At 37.9% G+C, this 22,764-nt stretch overlaps 1 protein-coding gene and 1 long non-coding RNA gene across 3 annotated transcripts; one reads left to right on the top strand and one right to left on the bottom strand.

Annotated features, from left to right (window-relative positions):
• Window positions 1–7,992: 7,992 nt before the first annotated feature.
• Window positions 7,993–13,402, bottom strand: pou3f3a (POU class 3 homeobox 3a). 2 transcript variants are annotated; one of them, XM_084421358.1, is made up of 2 exons: window positions 11,493–13,402; window positions 7,993–11,309 (listed from the first exon to the last, which is right to left on the bottom strand). In XM_084421358.1, exons 1-2 carry the CDS (start codon window positions 12,757–12,759, stop codon window positions 11,263–11,265), a joined length of 1,314 nt encoding a protein of 437 aa, XP_084277484.1. In that variant the 5' UTR covers window positions 12,760–13,402; the 3' UTR covers window positions 7,993–11,262. The 2 variants fall into 2 exon arrangements, with proteins under 2 accessions (XP_084277484.1, XP_084277483.1); XM_084421357.1 differs by having other exon boundaries at window positions 11,533–13,402.
• Window positions 13,403–14,643: 1,241 nt separating this feature from the next.
• On the top strand, window positions 14,644–21,742 carry LOC311298443. Its single transcript, XR_014628957.1, has 3 exons — window positions 14,644–14,694; window positions 17,726–18,662; window positions 21,547–21,742. It is a non-coding gene; the product is annotated as an uncharacterized lncRNA (long non-coding RNA).
• Window positions 21,743–22,764: the final 1,022 nt, after the last annotated feature.

The raw sequence follows: 22,764 nt of genomic DNA, 5'->3' as shown, positions 1-22,764 counted from the left end.
CATTAGTCAGTCTTTTGCACCATCTAATCTGCGATCTTCATCAGCGTATAGCCACAGTTCCCAAACTCAGTCACTGGCTGACAGCTGTGTCTCTATGACAACTGTCCCTCTAGAGTTTGACTGCAACCCAGACACTTAACACTTCCACCCTCAGGAGGGCCTAATGGACAGGTGCCCACTCCCTCCCCGTCTATCCCACTCTGAGGTGCCATTACACCTCCTGCTGTTTTAACACTGTCCCTTTTCCCTGCCATCATACATCTGGCAAAGCTGTGCTTAGAGTCACTTTCACTTAGACACGCCCCCTCCTAACGAGTCCATTCATTAGAAGCCAGCGGGTAAAGGGAGAAAATGACTTGAGGCGACGAGAAATCGAAACAAATCGGCGGGCCGTATCAATTAGGGGCAATATTTCTGCTCTGTAATTGCAGATGTGATTAGAGGCATAGAGAGTACTGGCCGAGGAAGTGTAATTCAGCGTTTAACAAACCACAGAAGGGACACCTGCCAGTCGTGGCTGCGCAGGTTAATCATTCCTGCACTCTTGTAGCGTGTTTGCACGGTTAAAGGACATATGCAGACATGCTGGATATGCTGGAAACTCATTAATGACTTAACCTGTAGCATAATCTCAAACAGAGGAGCCATGACTGTGTACATCAATGTGAAAACTTGACTTTCAGTTCAAAGCTTAAAACTCCTTCAAAGGGATAGTTCATCCGGAGATTAAAACTCTGTCATCATTTACTCACCCTCATGTTGTTCCAAACCTCTATGACTGACTTTCTCTTTTTGAAACATAGGGTCACTTGAAAAACGTGCCACTATATTTGCATTATTACAAAACTGCAAAAATGTACCAATACAGTTCACTCAAGTTTCCATCTGAAATAAACATTGGCAGTAAAACAATAACACAATAACACAAAATTATGAATACAGGGAGGATTATTGATTTATTTTCGCATGGTTCCTTGTGCAGTGTAGGCTACTATGTTATGACCTCAAAATGCTTTTACCATGCATTATTTGTACATTTCCATCACATCAGCTTTGTGGCTTTTCTGTAGTAAACTTGCTTGGTAACTCACCTGGTACGCCAGACAGCACCAGATCTCGGCCCAGATCCGGCCCACATCTGGTCAGGTTGAATCCACATGTACCAGATGTGGCCCGGATCTGGGCCGACACTGCGTTGCTTTCTCTGACACTAGCATTGAGTTTGTAATCATGATGGGAATTCCGGCCCTTTTTAGGGAACCGGATCATTTGGATCAGCTCAGTAATAAGAGCTTATTTTGTGATGTTGAGCACTCAGGTACGAGTCCGTGAAACACGAGTAAAAGGCTTGTAGAAGCGAGCTAAAATGATATGGCTGCTTCAGCAAGTGGGTTTTTATCTCGTGGTTGCCTTTGCTAACACTATCGGTTAGGTTTAGAGTAGGTGGTAGGCTATTTCCAAGCACGATAGAGCATGAATCTTTTAGCGCTACTCAACGGGCATTTCATTTCCGAACTGCTGCGATACGTACAACAACCAATGTAATCTTTATTCGAATCTGATTAGAAAAAATGGAACGCGCTTTTATTCTAAACTCTTTTACATTTTCACTTTGAAAATCTTGCGAGACGTGCAAAAAGCAACATCATTTTTTCCAAGCTCCAAAAAATGCACACCATTAACGTAGTCCATTTGAATTGTGTGCTAATTTCTAATTTTATAAAGCCATTTGATAGGTGAGTTACGGAGCCCCCCTAGTCCCACTTTGTCAAAAAAATGTATTATAACTATCTCGTGGCCTAAAGATAGTAACTCGTGGCCTCAAGATAGTAACTCGTGGCCTCAAGATAGTAACTCGTGGCCTCAAGATACTATCTCGTGGCCTCAAGATAGTAACTCGTGGCCTCAAGATAGTAACTCGTGGCCTCAAGATACTATCTCGTGGCCTCAAGATAGTAACTCGTGGCCTCAAGATACTATCTCGTGGCCTCAAGATACTATCTCGTGGCCTCAAGATAGTAACTCGTGGCCTCAAGATACTATACTATCTTGAGGCCACGAGTTACTATCTTGAGGCCACGAGACCACGAGTTACTATCTTGAGGCCACGAGTTAGTATCTTGAGGCCACGAGTTAGTATCTTGAGGCCACGAGTTAGTATCTTGAGGCCACGTGTTACTATCTTGAGGCCACACGTTACTATCTTGAGGCCACGCGCGTTACTATCTTGAGGCCACGAGATACTATCTTGAGGCCACGAGATACTATCTTGAGGCCACAAGATAGTTATCTTTTTTTTTTTTTTGACAAAGAGGGACTAGGGGGGCTCCGTAATGAGTAAATGACGCCAGAATTAAAAAACGTATAGCCTAAATGTGCAAACTGCTGTCTTTGATTTTAATGAAATTAAGTGGAATCAAAGTGGAATGAATGGTTGTCTCTGTAAATGTATTACTAAATACTACTCTGAATATATATAGTGAGCTAAAACTCATCTGTAAAAAGAAATAGCTGCATGAGGCACATTTAGAGCGACAATCTTTTAGAATCAATCCATGTGGCTTATGAGTTCCTATTCTCTTCTGTGGACATTGCTCTCATATTCTCTAACCGCTTTGGTGGCTTGAATCATGGATTACAGATCGGTCTGAATATTACCATCATGCCTAAATGTAATTTATTCAGCATAGCCTCTCATACAAATCCCTGTACAAATATCCTTACAGTTTGTGGCATATAAGACCATGAATAAACCGTTATGCTTTGTCAGGTTGCTACAAATCCAGTTTAGAGTCATACATTACATATGTTCAGATTGCTTTGATCAGATATATTTGATCTTCAAAAGATTGATGAAAAGAATAATTGAATTAAAATACTCTGTGACTGTATTGGTGAAAATTCATGCTAGATGTTGAGGGAGGACGTTCATTTGCTTTCGAACTAGAACATTGCACCAAGGAAGTGTTAATATTTATAAATCATCTCAATAGTTTAGTAATATGTCTGAATAATTTGAAAACCAGCAGGGGGCAGTGATGATCAGTGTGTGAATTATCACTATCACAGTGATATAAAAAACTATACAAACCCTGGATCTATTTTGCACATCAACTGTCAGTATGATGAACATGTTAATTCAAGCACTTCCGCTTCATTGGAAACTTCCGGCCTTATCAATAACACCACCTCTGCTCCATCTGGTCATGCTCAGTCAAAAGCTATTTTGTTAAACGGAAGGAATTCATTGCTCAAAAAAAAAAACACAAAGATAAATACTCTCATATACACACATGTGGCAGACTTCAGATGCAGCAGGTGAAACATGAGCCCGTGAGACTCAGGAATGAGACAGGAAAGAGCCACATAGACTTCCTCTCCCCCTTCAGCCGAAGTGCTGAGTCTGAATATCAAACAGCACTGCCAGCCTGCTGCACATCAATCTGCTTTAAGATCAACTGGAATTAGAAAACAGGTTAAACCAATAGCAAAGAAAAAGGAGGTTGAAATGATGCGCTGTGCTCTCTATATGTCGTGTTATATGTATTTTTCTTATTAAGGTCCGTGCTCCCCTTTAAGTTATTTTAAATAATGTAATGTTAAATAAATATTCCCCAATCAAAACAATTCAAGCTTAATTTACAGCATTTGTACACTGTAAAAAATTATCAATAAGTTATGATAACATGTTTTTGCATTGCTTTAACTCATCAAAATAAGTTAAGCTTTTTTTATAACTTTTTTTCATAAGTTATACTAGATGCAGCTACTTTTTAAAGTCAGTTTAATGCAATTTAAGTTGAAATGTTCTAAACATCCAAGTTAAAAAAAAATTTAAGTGTAGCATAATGTTGATCGCAATAAAATAAGAATAATTTCCCCTATTTTTTCTTTTTCTTTCTTTTTTTTTTTAAGTTGTAGTGGGCCACATACAATGGAATTAAATGGGGCAGAGAAAAGAGTAAATGTGAAGCTTATAATTGTACAAAAAACACGCTTACACCACATTTAATTTTTTTTTTTTATGTTTTTAAAAATCTTTTGTGCTCACGAAGGCTGCATTTATTTACAATTTGATCAGTAAAAAGTGTACTATTGTGAAATGACTGTGTTTAATGTAAATGTAAATATAATTTATTCCTGTGATGGTAAAGCTGAATTTTCAGCATCATTACTCCAGTCTTTCTGTCACATAATCCTTCAAAAATCATGCTGATTTGCTGATTAGTAGTACTGTTGAAATGGTTTTGCTGCTTAATATTTTGGTGAAAACTGATGTAAAAATCTTAACTGTCACTTTTGATCAATTTGATGTAAAATCAAGCTTTGAACTTTTTCTATAACTGTTCTGTTTAAAACAGTATTATTTGAGCAGCTGTAAAGTTGTCATTTTTGTGGTTGATGAAACAATGTTGTAAAATTGGATATAACTACACAGAAAAGGTTACTAAATGTATTTTTTTCCACACTGAAATCTTGTTGACACATGATCATAAAGTTGCTTTTTGCTTTTTTTGATTTCAACTTTTTTTATATAAGTTATACAAGATTCAACTCAGTCTTAAAAGTCAGTTTGATGTAATTTAAGTTAAAATGACTTAAACTTCCAAGTTGGTTGTACTTAAATTTAAGGCAAAAACTTTTTCTTTTCTTTTTTTACAGTGAATAGCTATTGTTTACATATTGTGGCTAAACTGTGGAAAATTATTTTAAAGTTTACAGTATGTATTGGCCCCATTCACTTTTTACTGTTGTAAGTGCCTCCCTGTAACCCAGATTTTTGCCATTTTTAAAAGTAATTGGTAATTATTATTTTTTATAATTCATCATTATGCCACAAAAACTGTCGATTGAGCTTATCTTGTACTGAACCCTGAATATACCTTCACTGACATGCTATTTGTAATAAAAAATAAATAAAAAAACACAAGCAGCTGCGATCAGATCTTGGATTACTTCAGATTATGCAAACCCCAGACATCTTTTGAAGTATTTGCCACTGAACGGTCTCACAAGGCTCAGAGGGCAAGAGGGCAAGACTGCTGGGGTGAGAGGGTGGGAACAGTTCAACAATCAACACACTTCAACCGGACCCGCAATTCTCAGCAGGCCCAATCACGTTAATCAGTGTTTGTTTCCTGTAGAGCTCGGAGTCTGGTGTTGCAATGTGGCAATAATTAACAGCAAACACAGGATAACAGAAACCCCACTGTTATAAATATGACATCTGAGGGAAAATTCGCACCGGAGCGTGTGACAGCAGAGAGAAGAGGACCGTGAGGTGGCACAGAGATTGCCTGTTTATTTCTGTTTGCATTTAGGTGCAGCTTGTGGCTGGGGTCAGCGAGGAGGAATGCGGGACTATAACGCATTATGTCACAATTATGCGTGTACATTGTGCGCGCGCGTATGATATTTTCCCCTCTCTGCGGCCCTTATCGTGGCGCTTTGATACAGAAGCCCTAATGACTAAGCCAGACTAGCAGGATTAACACATGATGCATAATAACAGTCTTGTGTTCATCACTTCTGAACAAGGTTTGGAGAACAATTACCAGCAATTAAACCACCGCCAGTTATTCAAAGAGATAATTATGTCCTTGGTGTATTGCATCAATTAGCTACTTTTATTTCAGCCCGCAAACTCTCCGCTACGTCGTATATGTGACATGTTTGGAGAGGCTTGAACAACAGGAATTCCTGCACTTATCCTCTATAAGTACAGTGAAATGTGAGCAGAGAGAAAGTGAAAAGTATCCTCTCATCTAATGAAAGGATTTTGTTGTTCTGCCATTTTTGCTAATAATGACGTGGTCCAAGGAGAAATCTCTCTGAAGTGACAATTTGGATTTGACATCCCAACCGAATCCTTCACTATAGGGCTCGTGAGTTCTCGAAAACAGAAGATTATAACCAAACAATCCCGGAAATACGTGTTGAGGATGATTTTCTTGAGCTGCCAAATGGCTCGTCGTATACGTGCATATTGAATTCAGTCTCCGCATACTGTAATAGCGTTTCAGGAGAGGCCTGTCGGGGCCGTTTTCTAATGCCGAGACCTTATTCCGTGGGTTTAGGTCTACATTTTTTCCTTTTCTCTCCGAGGGAGATTGAGGCTCTAAGAGCTTAGCTGAAATTCAGATGTGCCCTTGAAGAGATATGGCTTTGTGCTTTTTGATGACCTCAATACAATTCTGACTCAATCCATTCAGACAAAGATTTGACCTTAACAAATTGTGCCGTGACTACAATGAGTTGAATTTAAAAGAGCTTATGCTTGAAAGGGCTCTTGATAATGTGTAAGTGTTCTTCAGAAACAGCAAAAACATGCTAATGCAAATATTCGCAGCCGCATTTTGAAAGCACAAAACAGTATGCTAAATGAATATGTTTGTTTTAGAAAAACACAAAGGCGTTGGAACGAGAAGCAGCGGCAGATTTTCTTGAATTGTGATCTGTCTTTTACCTTTTTTTTTTTTTGAGCCTCAAGGGTATAATGGCTAACTCCAAATACCTGTGTCCAATTGTAAGTAATCTATTAAACCACAGAGCCCACAGCTTATTTCCCCTCTGCTTCACATCCTCCATTTAATGTGATAGCTACAACAAAAGCAGGAACACCTTTCACCTCCTGTTCTCTACTAGCGTCTTTTATCGCTGTTCATCCTCTCTCCTGCTTTCACTCACTCACACACACACACACATATCCATATTTGTGATTGTTACCTATACAGAATTAACTGCTGTCATTCGAAGCACTTCCAGACCGACCAAGTCTGAGATGGAAAAGTGTGTTTAACTCACTTAGTATCACATATCAGCACTAATGTTGAGATTATAGAGGTTAAGGATTTAGGCCCCTGCCACGTGTAGAGTCAGTTTATTGCTGAGCATTTGAATGTGTGCCTTCTCGGTCCCCCACTTCCTGAAGTTCCAGGGGCCGGTCAGAGGCAGCGATGCGTTGGCCGTCAGCCCTCCATTCACTCCTCAATGGGCAGGCTCTGACATGCTGTCACCTTGGCAACTGCTGCCAGGGTAATGTGCCTGGCGGGCTAACTGACCTCAGCTGGCAGTGTGCCACGGGCTTGCAGCAGGTGTGGGACAGTGAAGGTCCCCTGGCCACTAATTCAGCCGTCCTGTATGAGCCTCGGTCCACATCTATTGGATGAAGGACTGAAGGGAATTGCGAGAAAAGCAAACGTTATGCTGTGTAGTGAGACACAGTTAGGGTTTCGGCCAGTCTGCATGGAACAAAAAAGCAGATTTTAAGATAATTAGAAATAAATACATCACTATGAACATTTTAATTAAGCTATCTCTCTGTGTCTCTAATCCCAAGCTTGTGTACACAAGGCAAACATATGCAGTTTAATATCTTTAAAAGAGGCTTTTAAAGGTTTATGGTTAGCCTTTGCACCATTTTCGATTTTTTGTAACACCAAATCTTATAATTTTATTTTTATTTTATTGTGTAAACAAATAAATTACACCCATAGAGGAAATAAAGATAGTAATGTTAATTCAAACGTTTTCAAAAACAGTATCACCAGCACGTTTTTCGTAATTATAATTAATGTTGTTTTGAAATATTCATTCAGTATTGTTTTATCAATAAAAAAAAAAGGTTTGATATTGATACTAAATTCGTGCGGGAGGGAATTCCAAAAGATGGCGCTAAAGAAATATGAGAGGGTATGATTTATTTTCTATGGTCCATATGCATCCACTATTTTGGGTAAAATTAACGTTTATACAAATGATTTAAAAGAGCAGTGTGAAAACAATAAACGATTCATAAAAACATTTAACTTCGAATCTTCATTTTAATTGTTTTACTTTCAGTTACACACATTTGGCACCTCAAGAGAAGCCCGAGTTTATATATATATATATATATATATATATATATATATATATATATATATATATATATATATATATATATATATTATGACTTAATAATAAAGCATTAGGCTATGCGTATCATCCCCACATAGAACAGAGCAACTATGAAATAAAAATAATAGAAAATAATAATTTTGCGTGCTAGAGTTACGTGTTTTTTTACAGGGTTTTGTTGTTGTTGTTGTTGCTTATAGTTTTTGCATTTTTTATTAGTCTACAGTAGAGATCAGAAACGATAAATAGACTTACGCACATATTTTTCAATTTGAAAGATATAGGGTATCAGTGAGTTTTTATATTATGCAATTCAGGGTCTAACACCTAAGACGAAGAAACCATCTTTCATCACATTAATCAGAATAATCAGTCATAGGCTATACTCTTTATCATTGAGCGTGGACAGATATTTTCATTAGACAGGCTATACATTATGTTGAAGGTTGGCTGTTTTGAGTCAATGAAGCCTAATTTATTTACTTTGCAATCACTGAAAATATACTTTTACAAAAAAATATAGCCTAGGCTTCTTCATTTTCGAATATATTGCATTTTATGCAAAGTAAAGCTACAAATTAAAACTAGAAAATAGTAATATAATCAAAGTCTTATTTTATTCAGTAAAAGTGCATTTTAGACAGCATTTTAGACAGAAACTGCAAGCTTCACAACTCAGTTATTCTGGGTGTGTGAGCGGTGCTATTAACATTGAGTAGGCTATATTGCATGAAGGGTGGGGCGCGTGCTTATAACCACAGGTTGAATTTCGTTGCCATGCAACGGATGTACGGTAAATCATCCGCGAAATTTAAATCTTCAATAGAAGGACCGTGTGTTTAGCTGAATAGTCACTACCACACAAAAGTTCTTCAGAAAAAGAAAAAAAAAATCAGCTGCACTCTCAAGTCTCAACAGAAGCGTCGTTCAGCTGGAAGGTTGGTGTTGCGCCTTAAGAGTGCAAAGCTATTTCAAACATAGCAGAAATGAATACAAATGGGAGAAATTGCCAAACCTGTCTTGATGAAAATTAAGGGCCAACGGTTGTGCTATTCCCCAGTAGTAACGGTCGGTTTACAGAAAAAGGCAATTCAGTCACACAATCGTTTTTGCACGCTTTTACATTGCAATCTGATGGAAGGATCTAGGCCCTTTTGCACTCAGAGAGCTACGTGGCAAGCATACGAATTTCCATGCATACAAATGCACTACTGCTTTAGAGCGTGCACGGAATGGATTCCAAATTACGTCACTCGCTGAGCGGGACGCTCGTGCTTTTTCAAATTTAAATGCGAAGAAAAAAAGCGAGGAATTTTAAGAAACGACCGTTCTCAAATAAAGCCAAATAAATCAACTGTTTGCTGAAGGCACGCCAATTTAATATGATGCATTTTAATTAGGCCTACAATACATGCACTTTTGCAGTTTGTTTTATGCTAAGATATTGCAGTTGTTTTATTGAGCTCATCCAGTCACGCTATTTACTGACATGACTTGGACTAAATAATAAAATAATGTTTGCATAAAATACTATAAAGCGGTAAATGGGTTGTCCATTAAGGCAAATATCACGTCGCTGCTGATAACTATTTATGTGTCGAATATTTGTTTTAAAACAAGAAAGATAGAGAAAAATAAACTTCCAAAGCATTCTAGTGGGACGTTATGCATGTCAAGCAAAATATGGAAATTATCGGTACCCTGATTTAATGAGGACGAGAGATGAAGCGTATTCTGAATACTGTAACACATTTCCATGTCACTTTGATGCTATCATGATTTATAATATGATTTATGACATTTCAGTGTTTCTAGAACCAATAAGGCCTCTGAATGTTTTGATAATTTATATTCAGTTGAGAAGAAAATAATCTAAATCAGCATATAGTGGGTGTCAGATAATGCATAATAGCCTATGGGTAAAATACGAAAATAGGCTACTAGCTCTCAGAAAATCTGTAAGTCATTGACGGGGGGAAAAAAGTTTTATAATCAAATATAAAATGTATTACATTATTTGTTTTTGGAACGATGACGTGAAGCTTATCTTTACATAAACGCCGTAGCTATTAAATAGACAATTACATGTTATGATTGTTTCTTTAAAAAAAAAAAACATATAGGCTACAGTACATTAAAAAAAAAAACAGGCTAACAGGAAGGAAAATAAGACAACAATATGACACTGCGAAGTGAAAACATTTTGGAAGTTCTTCGACTCCCATTTTTAGGCCAAGGGTCAGGATATTGAGAAACTCTTCAAAATTCCCTTTGTATACATTTCAGAAAAAAATCTCAGTAAAGCAAATCAAACAAATATCAGAAATGAGTTTTCATTTAGAATTTAGTTTTAATATTTAAGCAAATTGGGAAAGAAAGAAAGAAAGAAAGAAAGAAAGAAAGAAAGAAAGAAAGAAAGAAAGAAAGAAAGAAAGAAAGAAAGAAAGTTGCACCGATGCATCTGAAAGCTATATCAGATTTATTGTTCTCATTCACTTCTCGCTGAGTCAGTACTGAACTTAAATAACAACCACGGGGGAAACGGTTTGACAACGGTTTGTTTCAGCTTCGTCAATGCGTTTGTGTACAATATCTGTATATAATAACAAGTGTAATACTAACAGTATAAAATATAATCAATATTTAAAATGGCAGGGGGGAAGGCCTACAAGAGATGCTACTAGGTTGAAAGTCATCACAGCGCGCAACAAATCTGCAATTGCTCCTGAAAATATTTGAAATTGATTTAGTGAAAAATATAAAGCAAATCATTTAAACCAACACATTAATTTTTCATATTGCCAAATTTACACACACTTGTTATCAAAACCCCACCAAAAAAATTCTGCCTGGGAAAAAGCAGTGAAGAGAGGGCAATATCCACGATGATTCAGCCAAACAACAACAAAAAGTGTTTAACAAGGGGTCGGCTGAAATTGGAAAATAAGTGCAGCTTGAGAGTAATCAATCTTTTTTTTTTTCTTTTTTTTTTCTTTTTTCTTAAGAGTTTTCTCTGTGTAAAAGCTATTCACAGAAGTGTAGTCCACAAAAATACTATGAATTATAAAAGGTGTAGTTTGTTGCACATAATGCTCCAAGAGAGTAGACAAGACAATTCCGTTTTGTTAAAATGAGTAATATAATTCCTGTGCGTAAAATTGATACGTGTCCTGGGGTAAATTCTTCCACTGTTTAATATTTAATGTTCGTCTGCATTGATCCATGTCCTTGGGAGTTCTTTTGTGATTTCAATCCATAAAGTCTGTGTTGGCTTTGGGCTGGTTATGATTTCGGTGTCAGTGCACCAGAATCTCCTGGCCATAGGAGCTCGTGGTTGTCACGTTGTTGTGGTTGCTGTCTGGTTCATCTTTCAAACTTGCACCTTTTAAGTAATCTACCACAAAACTCCCCTGAAACACAGAGCAAACAGTCATTTAACGTTAGGGACATTGGAGGATTTAAAAAAAAAACGAAAAGCTTTTAAAGATTTCAGTTTTGGGTTATCTCGTAATATACATAGAATTTTTGTGATATCTTGCTGACTTGAACTGTACATAAAAAAAATTATTTGTTCTACGTCTCAGTGAACATACGTTTGCAGTCCATGGACGGAGGCGGTGTGTCTGCACTCACGTTGCCGGCATGGCTGTACACGTCCTCGGGCGTCTGAGGAACCCCGGGCGGTGTCATCCTCTTCTCCTTCTGCCTTCGGTTGCAGAACCAGACCCGAACCACCTCCTTTTCCAGCTGGAGGTTGTCCGCCAGAGAGGTAATCTCCTGCGCTGCCGGTTTTGGGCATTTCAGAAAATGGCTTTCCAAGGCTCCCTTCACGCTCACCTCGATGGAGGTGCGCTTCTTTCGTTTCCTGCCTTGAGCTGCTATTTTATCGATGCTGGTGGGACTACCGGTGGTCGAGTCGGCCTCTTCCAGCCACTTGTTCAGCAGCGGCTTGAGTTTGCACATGTTTTTAAAGCTCAGCTGGAGAGCCTCGAACCGGCAAATGGTGGTCTGAGAGAAAACATTTCCGTAAAGAGTTCCCAGGGCTAACCCGACGTCGGCTTGAGTAAAACCCAGTTTGATCCGACGCTGCTTAAACTGTTTGGCAAACTGCTCCAGGTCGTCGGAGGTCGGCGTGTCCTCGTCTGAGTGCGAATCGTGGCTGTTCACTCCGGCGTGGTGGTGCTGGTGGTGGTGGTGAAGAGGGTGCTGCTGTTGATGATGATGGTGGTGATGGTGATCCATTTCTGGAGAGTCTCCTCGCATCAGCCCCGGGTGGACTAAACTCCCGGGAGGGTTCAACATCCCGTTGACTGTGAAACCACCGGGCTGGGAATAAATGAGAGACTGCTGGGACTGCTGCTGTCCTCCGGTGATGGTGGGGATGTGGGAGGCTGTGGTGCCACCCCATGCGCTTTGGTGCGACTGGTGAGCCCCTAAATGCGAGGGTCTGTGGTGCAACGCGGTGCCCGAGTGCAGGTCTTCCCTGTTTGAACTGCTCTTCACGTCTTGTTGCTGTGGGCTACCGGCCATGCCAACTGGACTGGAGGACCAAGGCGAGCCTGCTTCTGCCGCTGCGGCGGCTGCGGCGGCGGCTGCTGCGGCAGCGGCATGGGGCAGTGAGGTAACCCACTGATGGGCATGGCTCAGCATGTGCCCCCCGTTACTGGCCGACATGGCTCCTTGCATGAAGTCGCTCTGCACCATCTTGACCGCGGGGTCTCCTCTGTACCCTCCCGACACCGATGTTACGACACCACTTCCCGGCTGCATGCCACCACCTCCGGACTCCGAGTGCACGATCGAGGCTGATGAGAGAATGCTATTGCTGGCCAGGTAAGGATTGGAAGCCGCTGTGGCCATCCCCCCTCACCACTTTGAACAATTCTACTTATTATTCCCCCCTCCCCGTATTGTCGTAACTTTTTTTTTTTTTTTTAAGCCTCAAAGGCACGCACTATTTCATGAATTATTCAAGCTGGAAAAAAATATGCTTGGTATTTTGATTTGGTCCACCGACAACACAGCAAAAAATGGCAAAAGAATATATCCGTCAAAACCTCCTTTTATCGTAAGCAAAAGGAGAAAGAAATACCTTCAGCGTAGAAATCCACATTATGCATGGAAGTTGCTTTTACAATTGAATTCCATTGTTAATTTCATTGTCTTAAAGGTCAGTTATGAGAACAAAAAAGTGTTGCTTCTTGATCTTCTTCTTCTTCTTCTTCTTCTTCTTCACATCAACTTCACGTGACGATTACAAAAATCCCACACCGAACTTCATCGCGCGCTCTCGAGTTTTATGCGGAGGCTTATCAGAAGACGCTCGTTTTTAAACTTCTCTCTGGTCCTCAGTCCTTTCTTACAGAGTCATGCTACTCATATTTCTTCCTTTCACAGAGTCCATCTGACGTTAATCTTCAGTACATTCCACTGAACACAACTCTATCAAATACACGCGCGAGGGAGACTTTCACTGTCCTCGCTCGCTCCGTTCCTTTCTCTGAGCGCGAGTGCACGCGAATGTTTACGTTCAGCCCCCGCGTGCGCACACCATCCACATCCTTCACCCAATTACCGCGAGGAAGTTTCTGCGAGATTGATGCTCATTGGATATCCTTCGGGAGAGTGACAGATCTTAGGGCACAGCTAAGAAATCACGTTAAGGCGTTGCAATTTGCTATGTCTAATTTGGATATGTCAACATACGAATAAAAGTGACTAGACCTTCTCTCTGAACAGGAAGCTTAGTTTATATAATTCTATTGTAGTGTACGGCATTATTGGCTTCGGTTAACGATGGTTTAGATGTTTTGTTTTGCTTTTCTTTCTTTCTTTCTTTTTTTTCTTTTTTTTTTTTTTTTGCAGAGGAAACTGTTGGCTTGAATTCGCTTCAGCGTTTGTTTTATTTTACTGATGTCGGTCTTTTGTCCGCAACAGGCATTTATATGTTGAAATGAAACTGATGATGATAATCAATTTTAGTCTAATTGTGTCTGATTTTTTACATATGGGCAAGTAATGGGCAAGTAACAAACATGGAAATCACAATAGATGGGATACAGATAAAGCAAAGCAAATAACAGGCAGATAAAAAACATTACGCATTTCAGCATTGGCTTAGGGGTTCAAATGAAGTGAGCATATTAGATTTGAATCCCAAAAATGTATGTGACTGACAACTTCACGGAAAGCATTAGCATTCAGATTTATTCTTAGAATAAAGAGCCGTTTCAAGCACCAGCACTGTAAACTTTTAAACTGATGTATTTATTCAATTTAGTAACATCTATGACTATGACCTAATGAGGTAAAATAAATAAAACATTAAAATACAAAAACAAAGCACAAATAAATACAATCGCATAGTTAATAAACACCAAATATCTCATATTGTTTTATTTGTTTAACTGGTAACTTTGGTAGGCTACATCATTTGCACCTAACTTGAAGAAATTTATATTAGTCCTTTCCAGAAAAACAAAACAAAACAAAAAAAACAGGTGAATACAAAAAAAAAAAAAACACGCCGTATTAATCCCTGGGTGGTGATTTATTGTTGTTTGTTTATTTGTGGATTGATCCACCCCTGATATAGCTTGCCTATATGGGCTAACCTATTGAAAAGGGTCGATGATAGCGACTCTCGTGCACCGCGAGCGATGAACAGTTAGTGCTGATTTTCATTTGCATAAATTTTCATATGTTTAAGTGAAAATAATAGCGGAGCGGAGGAGAGCGGGATTCACTCGAGACGGAGGAAGAGAGAGAGGGAGCTGCGCTGGATTCATTCCTGCGGTAAGAAATCTACCTCTCCCTCTCTTTCTCCCTCTCTCTGCCTGAATGTTTTGTTTTAATTTGTAGCCTATATTGAATTTAAGAGCCGTGTTGTATTGCACGTTTGTAAAAATCGCCAGTAAAATGCATATCTTTGTGGATCTTGTTCTTCAGTGAGGGCCTTGCGCTGACTTTGATAGCCTAAAGAATCTAAAAACAATCACATTATTTATATAAAAATAAATGCGGAATTGCGAGGGCCAGTAAAGGCGCCAAATGCATCATAGCAGGGATGCAGGGAGTTTAATGACATCAACTCCTTGACAATTTCATTAAGCTTCTTAGCTTCTTAAGCAAAGACTTCTAAGACTTTATATCATGGACTTATAAGGTAGGCTTATTATGTATTTTAGGTTCCAAAGATATGACGAATTAGTTATTAAAATGTAGCCTAGTTAATCGAGTTTTTTTTTTTATTATTATATATTTTTTTGTTGCAAATCTGCAATTTGAAAACAAATAAGTCAGTGTTTTAAAACAGTTTCTTACGAGCAGCACAGTCAAATGCATTTAAAAGTCTTTAAACAAAAGATTATTTAGTTTATGAGTTGTTATTACAATTGCTTGTTTGTTCCTATCGCTTGTATGAAATCAGTTTCTTAAAACTTTAAATAAGGTTGATCAATCAAAAAGCAATGTGAAGTGTCAGTGAGATATTTGCCGGAACAGCATTTTGAATTAATTTGCAAAGACAAACATGACCCTCCATGTAACAGGTCATGCAATAAGTTTATAACGGGAAATATGTAGTATATCAGCTGGCATTGGTACACAGATGATCCATCAATCACTGTCCTAAGTCATGCTCAACAATGGCCCAGTGTGCCATTTGTAAATTTAGATACTTTATTTCTTGTTACGCCTTCATTTTGCGCACTAATTGACGCCTGTTATAGAAAGGTTGTATTACTTGGGGTCAAAGTCCTGTTTTGCATGAAAGAAGCCATGAAATAGTGGACGCCTTTACACCGCCTGTTGGTATTTAACCATTTCAAATAAATCGCATATTTTTATAAAAATTCACATTAGGTCAAAAGGAGTAACAAGAACGCCTCTTAATATTTAATATATAAAAAATATAAAAATAAAAACGCCTCAAGTAATTTTTACAATTATTTATTTAATACTTTTACTTCATGGTTATGCCGTTTGACATTTTTTTTTTTTTTTTTTTTTGAAAAGTTGTACATTTCAAATAAGTTAAAGTTAAAGAACTTTGCAGTTGCATTTGTCATTTTTATCTTCTCTAACTTTTTTTTTGTCATTGACACACATAGCCTACAAACATATTTTCTCCCACAAAAATGTAATATTTGTAATCCAACGATAAGCATGGATTATAGTAGGTACACTATGCCTGCTGTTATATGCTTTTTTTAGCATACAAAAACGTGAAAAATCCGTCACCAAGTTAGAAAGGTGTAAGGGACCTAATGGGAACTCTTAAGAAATGATAAAGCAAAGTTGAACTGACGGGATATCTAAAGTTATAAGGTAACTTTGTAGACTACATTCCTATAGTTTCAGAAACTTGATGCAGGATTATTGTTTATAGAAATATATGAATAATGAAGGCCAACCTATTTGATGAATAACCCACGGTAGCTTGTGCAAAACCATAAACCGTCGCTTTCGGTCGGAAACCTCAAATGTCGAAAACCGCTTTTCAGGAAACGGGGAAAAATCAACCACTATTTTTTTAAACAATTAAACACTGTGTTGCCAAATATGATAGCCTATTGTGGCTTTATATGTATTTGGCTTTACTCAAAACTCAAATTGAGTTTTTGACCAGTAAATGTCAGACATAGCCAACGTGTTTTGTCCTCCATTAGAACGGCTGTAGCTAAGCCAGTAAGTGCATTTCGTGTCCATCAATTTACAGGTTATAAAATGTATTCTTGATATGTGGGTGCTCAGTTTTTCTGTAATTTGTCAAAAATTTCATGTTATAAGAGCTTCGCACAGGCTATTTAAGAAAGTTATAGCGACAGTCTTATAAACAGTCTTCTCCGCTCCTCAAATACATAAAACATTAGCCTTTATATATAGAGAGAGAGATTCCTGAGTAAAGAAAAGGCTGCACTTATTCAAACAACCAGTTCTTTATGCAAAACCTTGCATTGCAAACAAGCAGAGACGGTCCAAACTGCATGGCGTATTATATTCAGGATAGAGGCATGGTTATGGAGTAATGAAGTTTGACTGGCCAATATTTAAAAAATGTGTTAATTTAGTAATCTTACATTGTTTTTCCAATAGAGTGAAATAATAATAATTACTATATACATATATATAGTAACCCCCCCCCCCCCCCCCCCATGCATAAATCCGGCCCTGCCTACCCCTAAACCTACCAATCACAGAAAACTTTCTGCAGCTTTACACTTTCAAGAAACATCACTTCTATGATTTATAAGCTGTTTATAAGCACACACACACACACACACACACACACTATTTCCCCCAGTCCCTGTATTACATTAATCAAAGCACATATTTCCCAAGGGAATCCACACATGGATCACAGTAAATCCTAGTGAAATTGAATCACATCACAGAGTCCTAACTCAGCGGCCCGGCCGTTATTTTCCATACATATTTTTGAGTGATTTCTTGTAAGAGAATACACGGGAAATATTTACACCTATTGACATTCACTACTGAATAAGCTGCTATAAATGGGCTTCCTCGCTAAAACAAGGCATTTGATGGCATCGCTAACCAGCCTCGTGTCTCCCTTGAAAACAGCAACTAAAAACTTCTCCCTTATGTTGTGCTCTACACCAGTGAATTTGCCGCTTCGATTTTGTTGAGTTGCGTGATTAGGAATGCTAAACCATTTCAGATTCCTCACTGCCTTATTTAAATGACATCACAGCGATGTCATTAACGTTTCCAGCTCTACGTTCAGTCTGAGGAAAGTTTCAAATGTGCTGGCTGTGCTTTCTTCTGCAAGTGACTGCAATTCAAATCTCTTTTCCCCCTGCAGGTAAGAGCAAGTCCCTCTGATAAACACAAGACACACAAGGCCTTCTTTCAGTGAAAGCTCCTTTATAGGGGCGGGATGGCTAGGATTATCTTTCCTCCTGTCCTCTTCTCTCTTGTGAGCGCGGCATCTCAGCTAGGTAGGCTAGGTATCCTAGCAATGTACAGAAAACAGTCACACTGTAGTTTTGGACAGACGTTTACATTATTGACCACATATCGACAAGACAAAAGACTCATTGAGAGATTTTCATAATTTCCATCTAGAAAGAACACTACGACACCTCTGAAGGGCTCTTGCAAAGGTGCCATTCAACAAGGTTTTCTGTCAGTAAAGCTCAAAGCAGCTGGAGCAAAAATCACAGAATTGTCCTCTCCTCCTTTATTTCTCGTGAGCGGCATTTGCATTTTACTCAGCTTAGCAAAAGAAATAGCCTGCAGCGAGAAAACTCTATCCACTATGCATACAAGAAAGAAGGAGAGGGAGAACGAGAGAATAAAAGACGTGAAAAAGAACACAGACAGGCTGACTGAAAGGAAATGAGAGATAATCTCAAAGCTACTGTCCATTTCCTATATAGTCACAAGCCATCATCCGTAATGGGAAAAATGCATCAGCATGCGCCGCTAGACGAAGTGCAATCCACGCGTTCTTTTGTCACCTAACCATGGATATCTTCACTCTAAGATAGTCTTAAATAGTCTTTTGATGGTATCTCGAGACCAATTTACAGATCGCCGGCATTATTACAGTAGAGCAGACGCATTACGTAGGCCTGTCTTTTGGAAAGGGGTCATTCTCAGAGAAGTATCTTCACATGTTACCTGAGGACACCACAGGCGTGTTATCATCCCCAGACCCCGCCAACCGTATGTGTCGCCCATCTCTTCTGACAACTAAAGGGACCCATCAATGTTTCAGCCCACAGAGGGCCTTTAAAGTGAGTAAAACCCATTCTCTTTAATTCTGATTACACTCTGAAAGTGTCTTTAGCATGTGGCGGCTAAATTGGGCTATCAGCGCTAAGTAGCGGCGGGGAAGAAAAGAGCCAATTATGCCAGTCAAAGCCAGATGATGATTCTCATCTTCACTCTCTCTCTCTCTCACACACACACACACACACACACACACTCGCACACAAACGAAAGAGAGGAGAGGAATACATCTCCTTTTGTTCTAAAATATAGATATATCGGCTGACACACCTTTGTGCGTCTTCCCAGTATTGAGAGACGCCAAGCTTTCACTCTTACAGAATTGTCTGACTTCATAATGAGTCTCTACATCTGTCTAATATAAATAGCCGGAGGCAGTATGGTATAAATTCATATCCATAACAATCAAGAATATTTATTGTGAAAGAATAAAGCAATACTTTCAAAACCAAACGGCGTTATTTTATTTATTTATTTCACGCATGGATGACTCAAACCCTATCAGATGTTTATTTGTGTGGGATAAAAGCAGAACCTGTAAAACCTTCAACAATGCAGTAAGATTTAACTTAATTCAAGTGACTATATCCTGAGGGTAATTTGTGCCAAATCGTAGCTTTGCTGTGCCTGCATGATTAATGCGCATAAAGGAGTTTATCCCTTCAAACACATTGACTGTTTTGACAATGTAGCATTCTTAGAATAGTAAGGTGCTGTTTGACTAACGCACAGTCCATTAACTCCTGATACACTCCTGATCTCCCACTGTTACTGCTGGATGTGGTGTGTGTGAGTTCATGTGCCTCAACAGTGACCTTTTATAGCCTTGGAAGGGAGAAGGTGCTTTGTGATCACAACATTAGGACACTTGGAACAAATGCCTAAAATGCTAAAGAATGTTGTCCTTCACTCATCGATAAGAGGGATGTAATGTATCCTGTGTCAAGATCTGAGAATCGGTTTTCCTCAGCAGACTTGAGGGGAGAAGGATGATGGGGGAACACTGGGGAAAGAGACAAAATAAGGAACGTATTTAAGCTTAACACAGATTATAAAAGCACGTTAACTTTGAAAAATGTTGCAATGTTAGAACGATCAACGATCTCTTTTTACTTGATCTATCCTACACTTTTGGAAGAAAAGTTTCTATATAGAATAAATAAGGGTTTTGTCAGGCGCTTTATATATATTGGGATTTAGCGTTAATGAATTCATTTAGTTTTAATTCATTTTCTATTTTGATAAACTTTTATGAATTAAACAGCTCGTACAGAGCTGTATGAGCTCTTCTAAGAGTGATGAAAATGACTTTAGATGGTTTAACCTAATATGTCAGGTTGATTTAGTCAGAATGAAATGTTAAATTAGATTTTACCACAAGAAGCACTTTTTTCTTGTTACTTGGAAAATGTTTTGTAAAAAGCTTGACTTAAAACTATTATCAAAAATGTACTAACTCTTCATTTAAGTTGGCAGCTACGTAGTTTGAGTTAAAAGTTTAAGCACTTGTATGTTTGACAATGCCTGAATGCTTAAAATTATTTTACTATAGACAAATATAATTTGTGCCTTTTGTATAAATTCATCTATTAAATGAATATATATTATAGGCTATATACATGCACATATATATATATATATATATATATATATATATATATGAAATACATATATAATATAATATATTGTATTGATATATTGTAGAGTAATGCAGTTTCACAACTAATGGAGTTTAGTGGATAGTCTTACTGAATACAGGCTGGACAACAACAACAAAACCCAAATGTATATGTGCCTTCAGCCTGGGAAAAAATATGATTAGATTAAAAAGATAACAGACAAAGAGAAGAGAGTTTATTAATATGACTATTATCAACCGTTTTAGAATATCTCACCTGTGTTATAGACCTTTGTAGGCTTGTTACTGATTACCACTGAAAATAATGTAAACTTGTCGGTTTGTCAAAAAAAAAAAGAAAAAAAAGTGATGTTGTTTAAATGTTCAATGTGATTGAATGAGATTTCTAACCTTGTCATGCAAAGTTTACAGAACTCTTTAACTCGTCTAAAACAAAATTAACAAGCTCTGTTTAAGATACCATGAAGGGACATGGAAAATTGTACTAAATTTCAGAGAAGTGAGAAAATAGTGTGCATGTTCACTGGTTGTTTACAGTACATTCTGGGAATTTCTATGAAGAGAACGGTTTGGTGCATTGCAACAATTCTGACAATGGGACTCTCTGAGCAGTGTACTTATTACTGGACTAGGAAGTGGACTGAGACACACACTTCAAACTACATTTGCAGGTCAAATAAATAAACAACTAAATAAATAAATACAATTCATGTAGGTGAGGAAAATACATTTCTGCTTTTAAACCCCTTAGCCTGTTAGACCCCTGTAAGTTTTCCTTTTATATATATATATATATATATATATATATATATATAATCATATTTATTTATTTATTTGGTGAAAAATCTTCAGTTTGTTTTTGAATTTCATATTTTTGAAGAAAAAATACATTTGACTGGTATTTTACCTTTGCATGCTGTAATACTGAAATGAATGCTTAAATGACACTTCATAAGTTATCCAATGATAGCATGTTTTAGAGAACATCTTAATGTTTCTTTTTTTGAATATATTCAGTATTTTCTTTTTTCTTCTTTTTTGTAATGATGTGATGTAACAGAGTTACACATTTGTCCACCTCAATAGAAGATAAATATCACCTTGAGTAAGTTGCTTTGATAATAGATCTGCCAAATGCATGAATGTAAAAAATGTTTTACATTGACAATGTTTCATCACAAACCCAAACATTTCTCTGTAAATATGCTTGAAACTGTAGCAGCTCATTGCTTTTTTTTATCCTTTATGAGGTTTTAGGACAATGAAGCATCTCTTTTACCCCCTTCCACTCACAACTCCCGAGAATGTCAATTCTGTGAATGTGTGGAGGCAGATTCCCAATCAACCCGTCTCAGACAGAGCAACAAAACTTCTCGGAAGATCAACTGCAGTTGTAAAGCTGAACTAAAATTTGTTGAAATAAAGCTTTCCTTCTCTTTCTCTAGCAAACTCTTTCTGTTCTGTGGTTTATTCCCCTCCCCTCACTTTTCAGGTCTTTCTTCACATCCCTTATCTCTTTCTCACAAGAGCTTCCACAGTTTGTCGTGCGCAACAGGCTGTCACTGCTCAAACACTGCTTCATAAAAGCACCAACATCACACAGAAACAAACATACACACACACACACACATGCTTGCACACGCACACACACACACACACACACCTGGTTTCCATGTTTTATGGGGATTTTCCATAGACATAAGGATTTTTATACTGGACAAACTGTAATATCCCCCTACACTAACCCTACCCCTAAACCTTACCCATCACACAAAACTTTCTGCATTTTTACATTTTCAAAAAACATCACTCAGTATGATTTATACGCTGTTTTCCTCATGGGGACCAACAAATGTCCCCACGAGGACAAGGACTTTGGATATTGCCATCTTTGTGGGGATTATAACCCCACAATGTAGGGTTTGCCAGGACACAGTAGGGGAATGTACACATCTATACACTAAAATCATACAAACTAACACAGTTAGCTCTGTTTATATGGTCAGTCACACATACAGTTACCACACATAGATAAGAGTGTTATGTGTTTCCTTTATATCTAGTATGTCTACTAAATTAATGGGAAATGATAGTGTGATATGTGTGTGTGTATATATATGGATATATAGACATACTAGACAATATTATTACAAATACTGAAAGTCATGTGGATTTGTCAATTGCACATACTGTCACCCTATTCTCATTTGATTACTATTATATTTCACTTATAATAAAATTATAATAAAAAATCAATATCACTTTATTGTTATCACCTTACAGATGTAAGACAAATATTATGTTATGCATTCATTAACAATATTAATGCATTTGTTTGTTCATTTGTAAAAAGGAAGTGTTTTGCTCTAAATATTAGAGTTTCTAGTGTTTCTCTCTATATACAGATGGTCCTTGTAGCGGCTGCTGATTCTTGTTGTTCTAACACTGATTGTCCTCAAACTGAATGT

Source organism: Rutilus rutilus (genome assembly GCF_951802725.1).
Source record: "Rutilus rutilus genome assembly, chromosome: 10".
NCBI classification, from domain to species: Eukaryota; Metazoa; Chordata; class Actinopteri; order Cypriniformes; family Leuciscidae; genus Rutilus; species Rutilus rutilus.
This window is presented reverse-complemented; position numbering and strand designations above follow the sequence as displayed.

Excerpts from the sequence above, each read along its gene's own strand:
- pou3f3a (XM_084421357.1), bottom strand. The coding sequence starts at position 12,759 with ATGGCCACAGCGGCTTCCAATCCTTACCTGGCCAGCAATAGCATTCTC. Across the intron at positions 11,310-11,532 it reads TGTACAGCCATGCCGGCAAC|GGGAGTTTTGTGGTAGATTA; the intron begins GTGAGTGCAGAC and ends TCTGTGTTTCAG.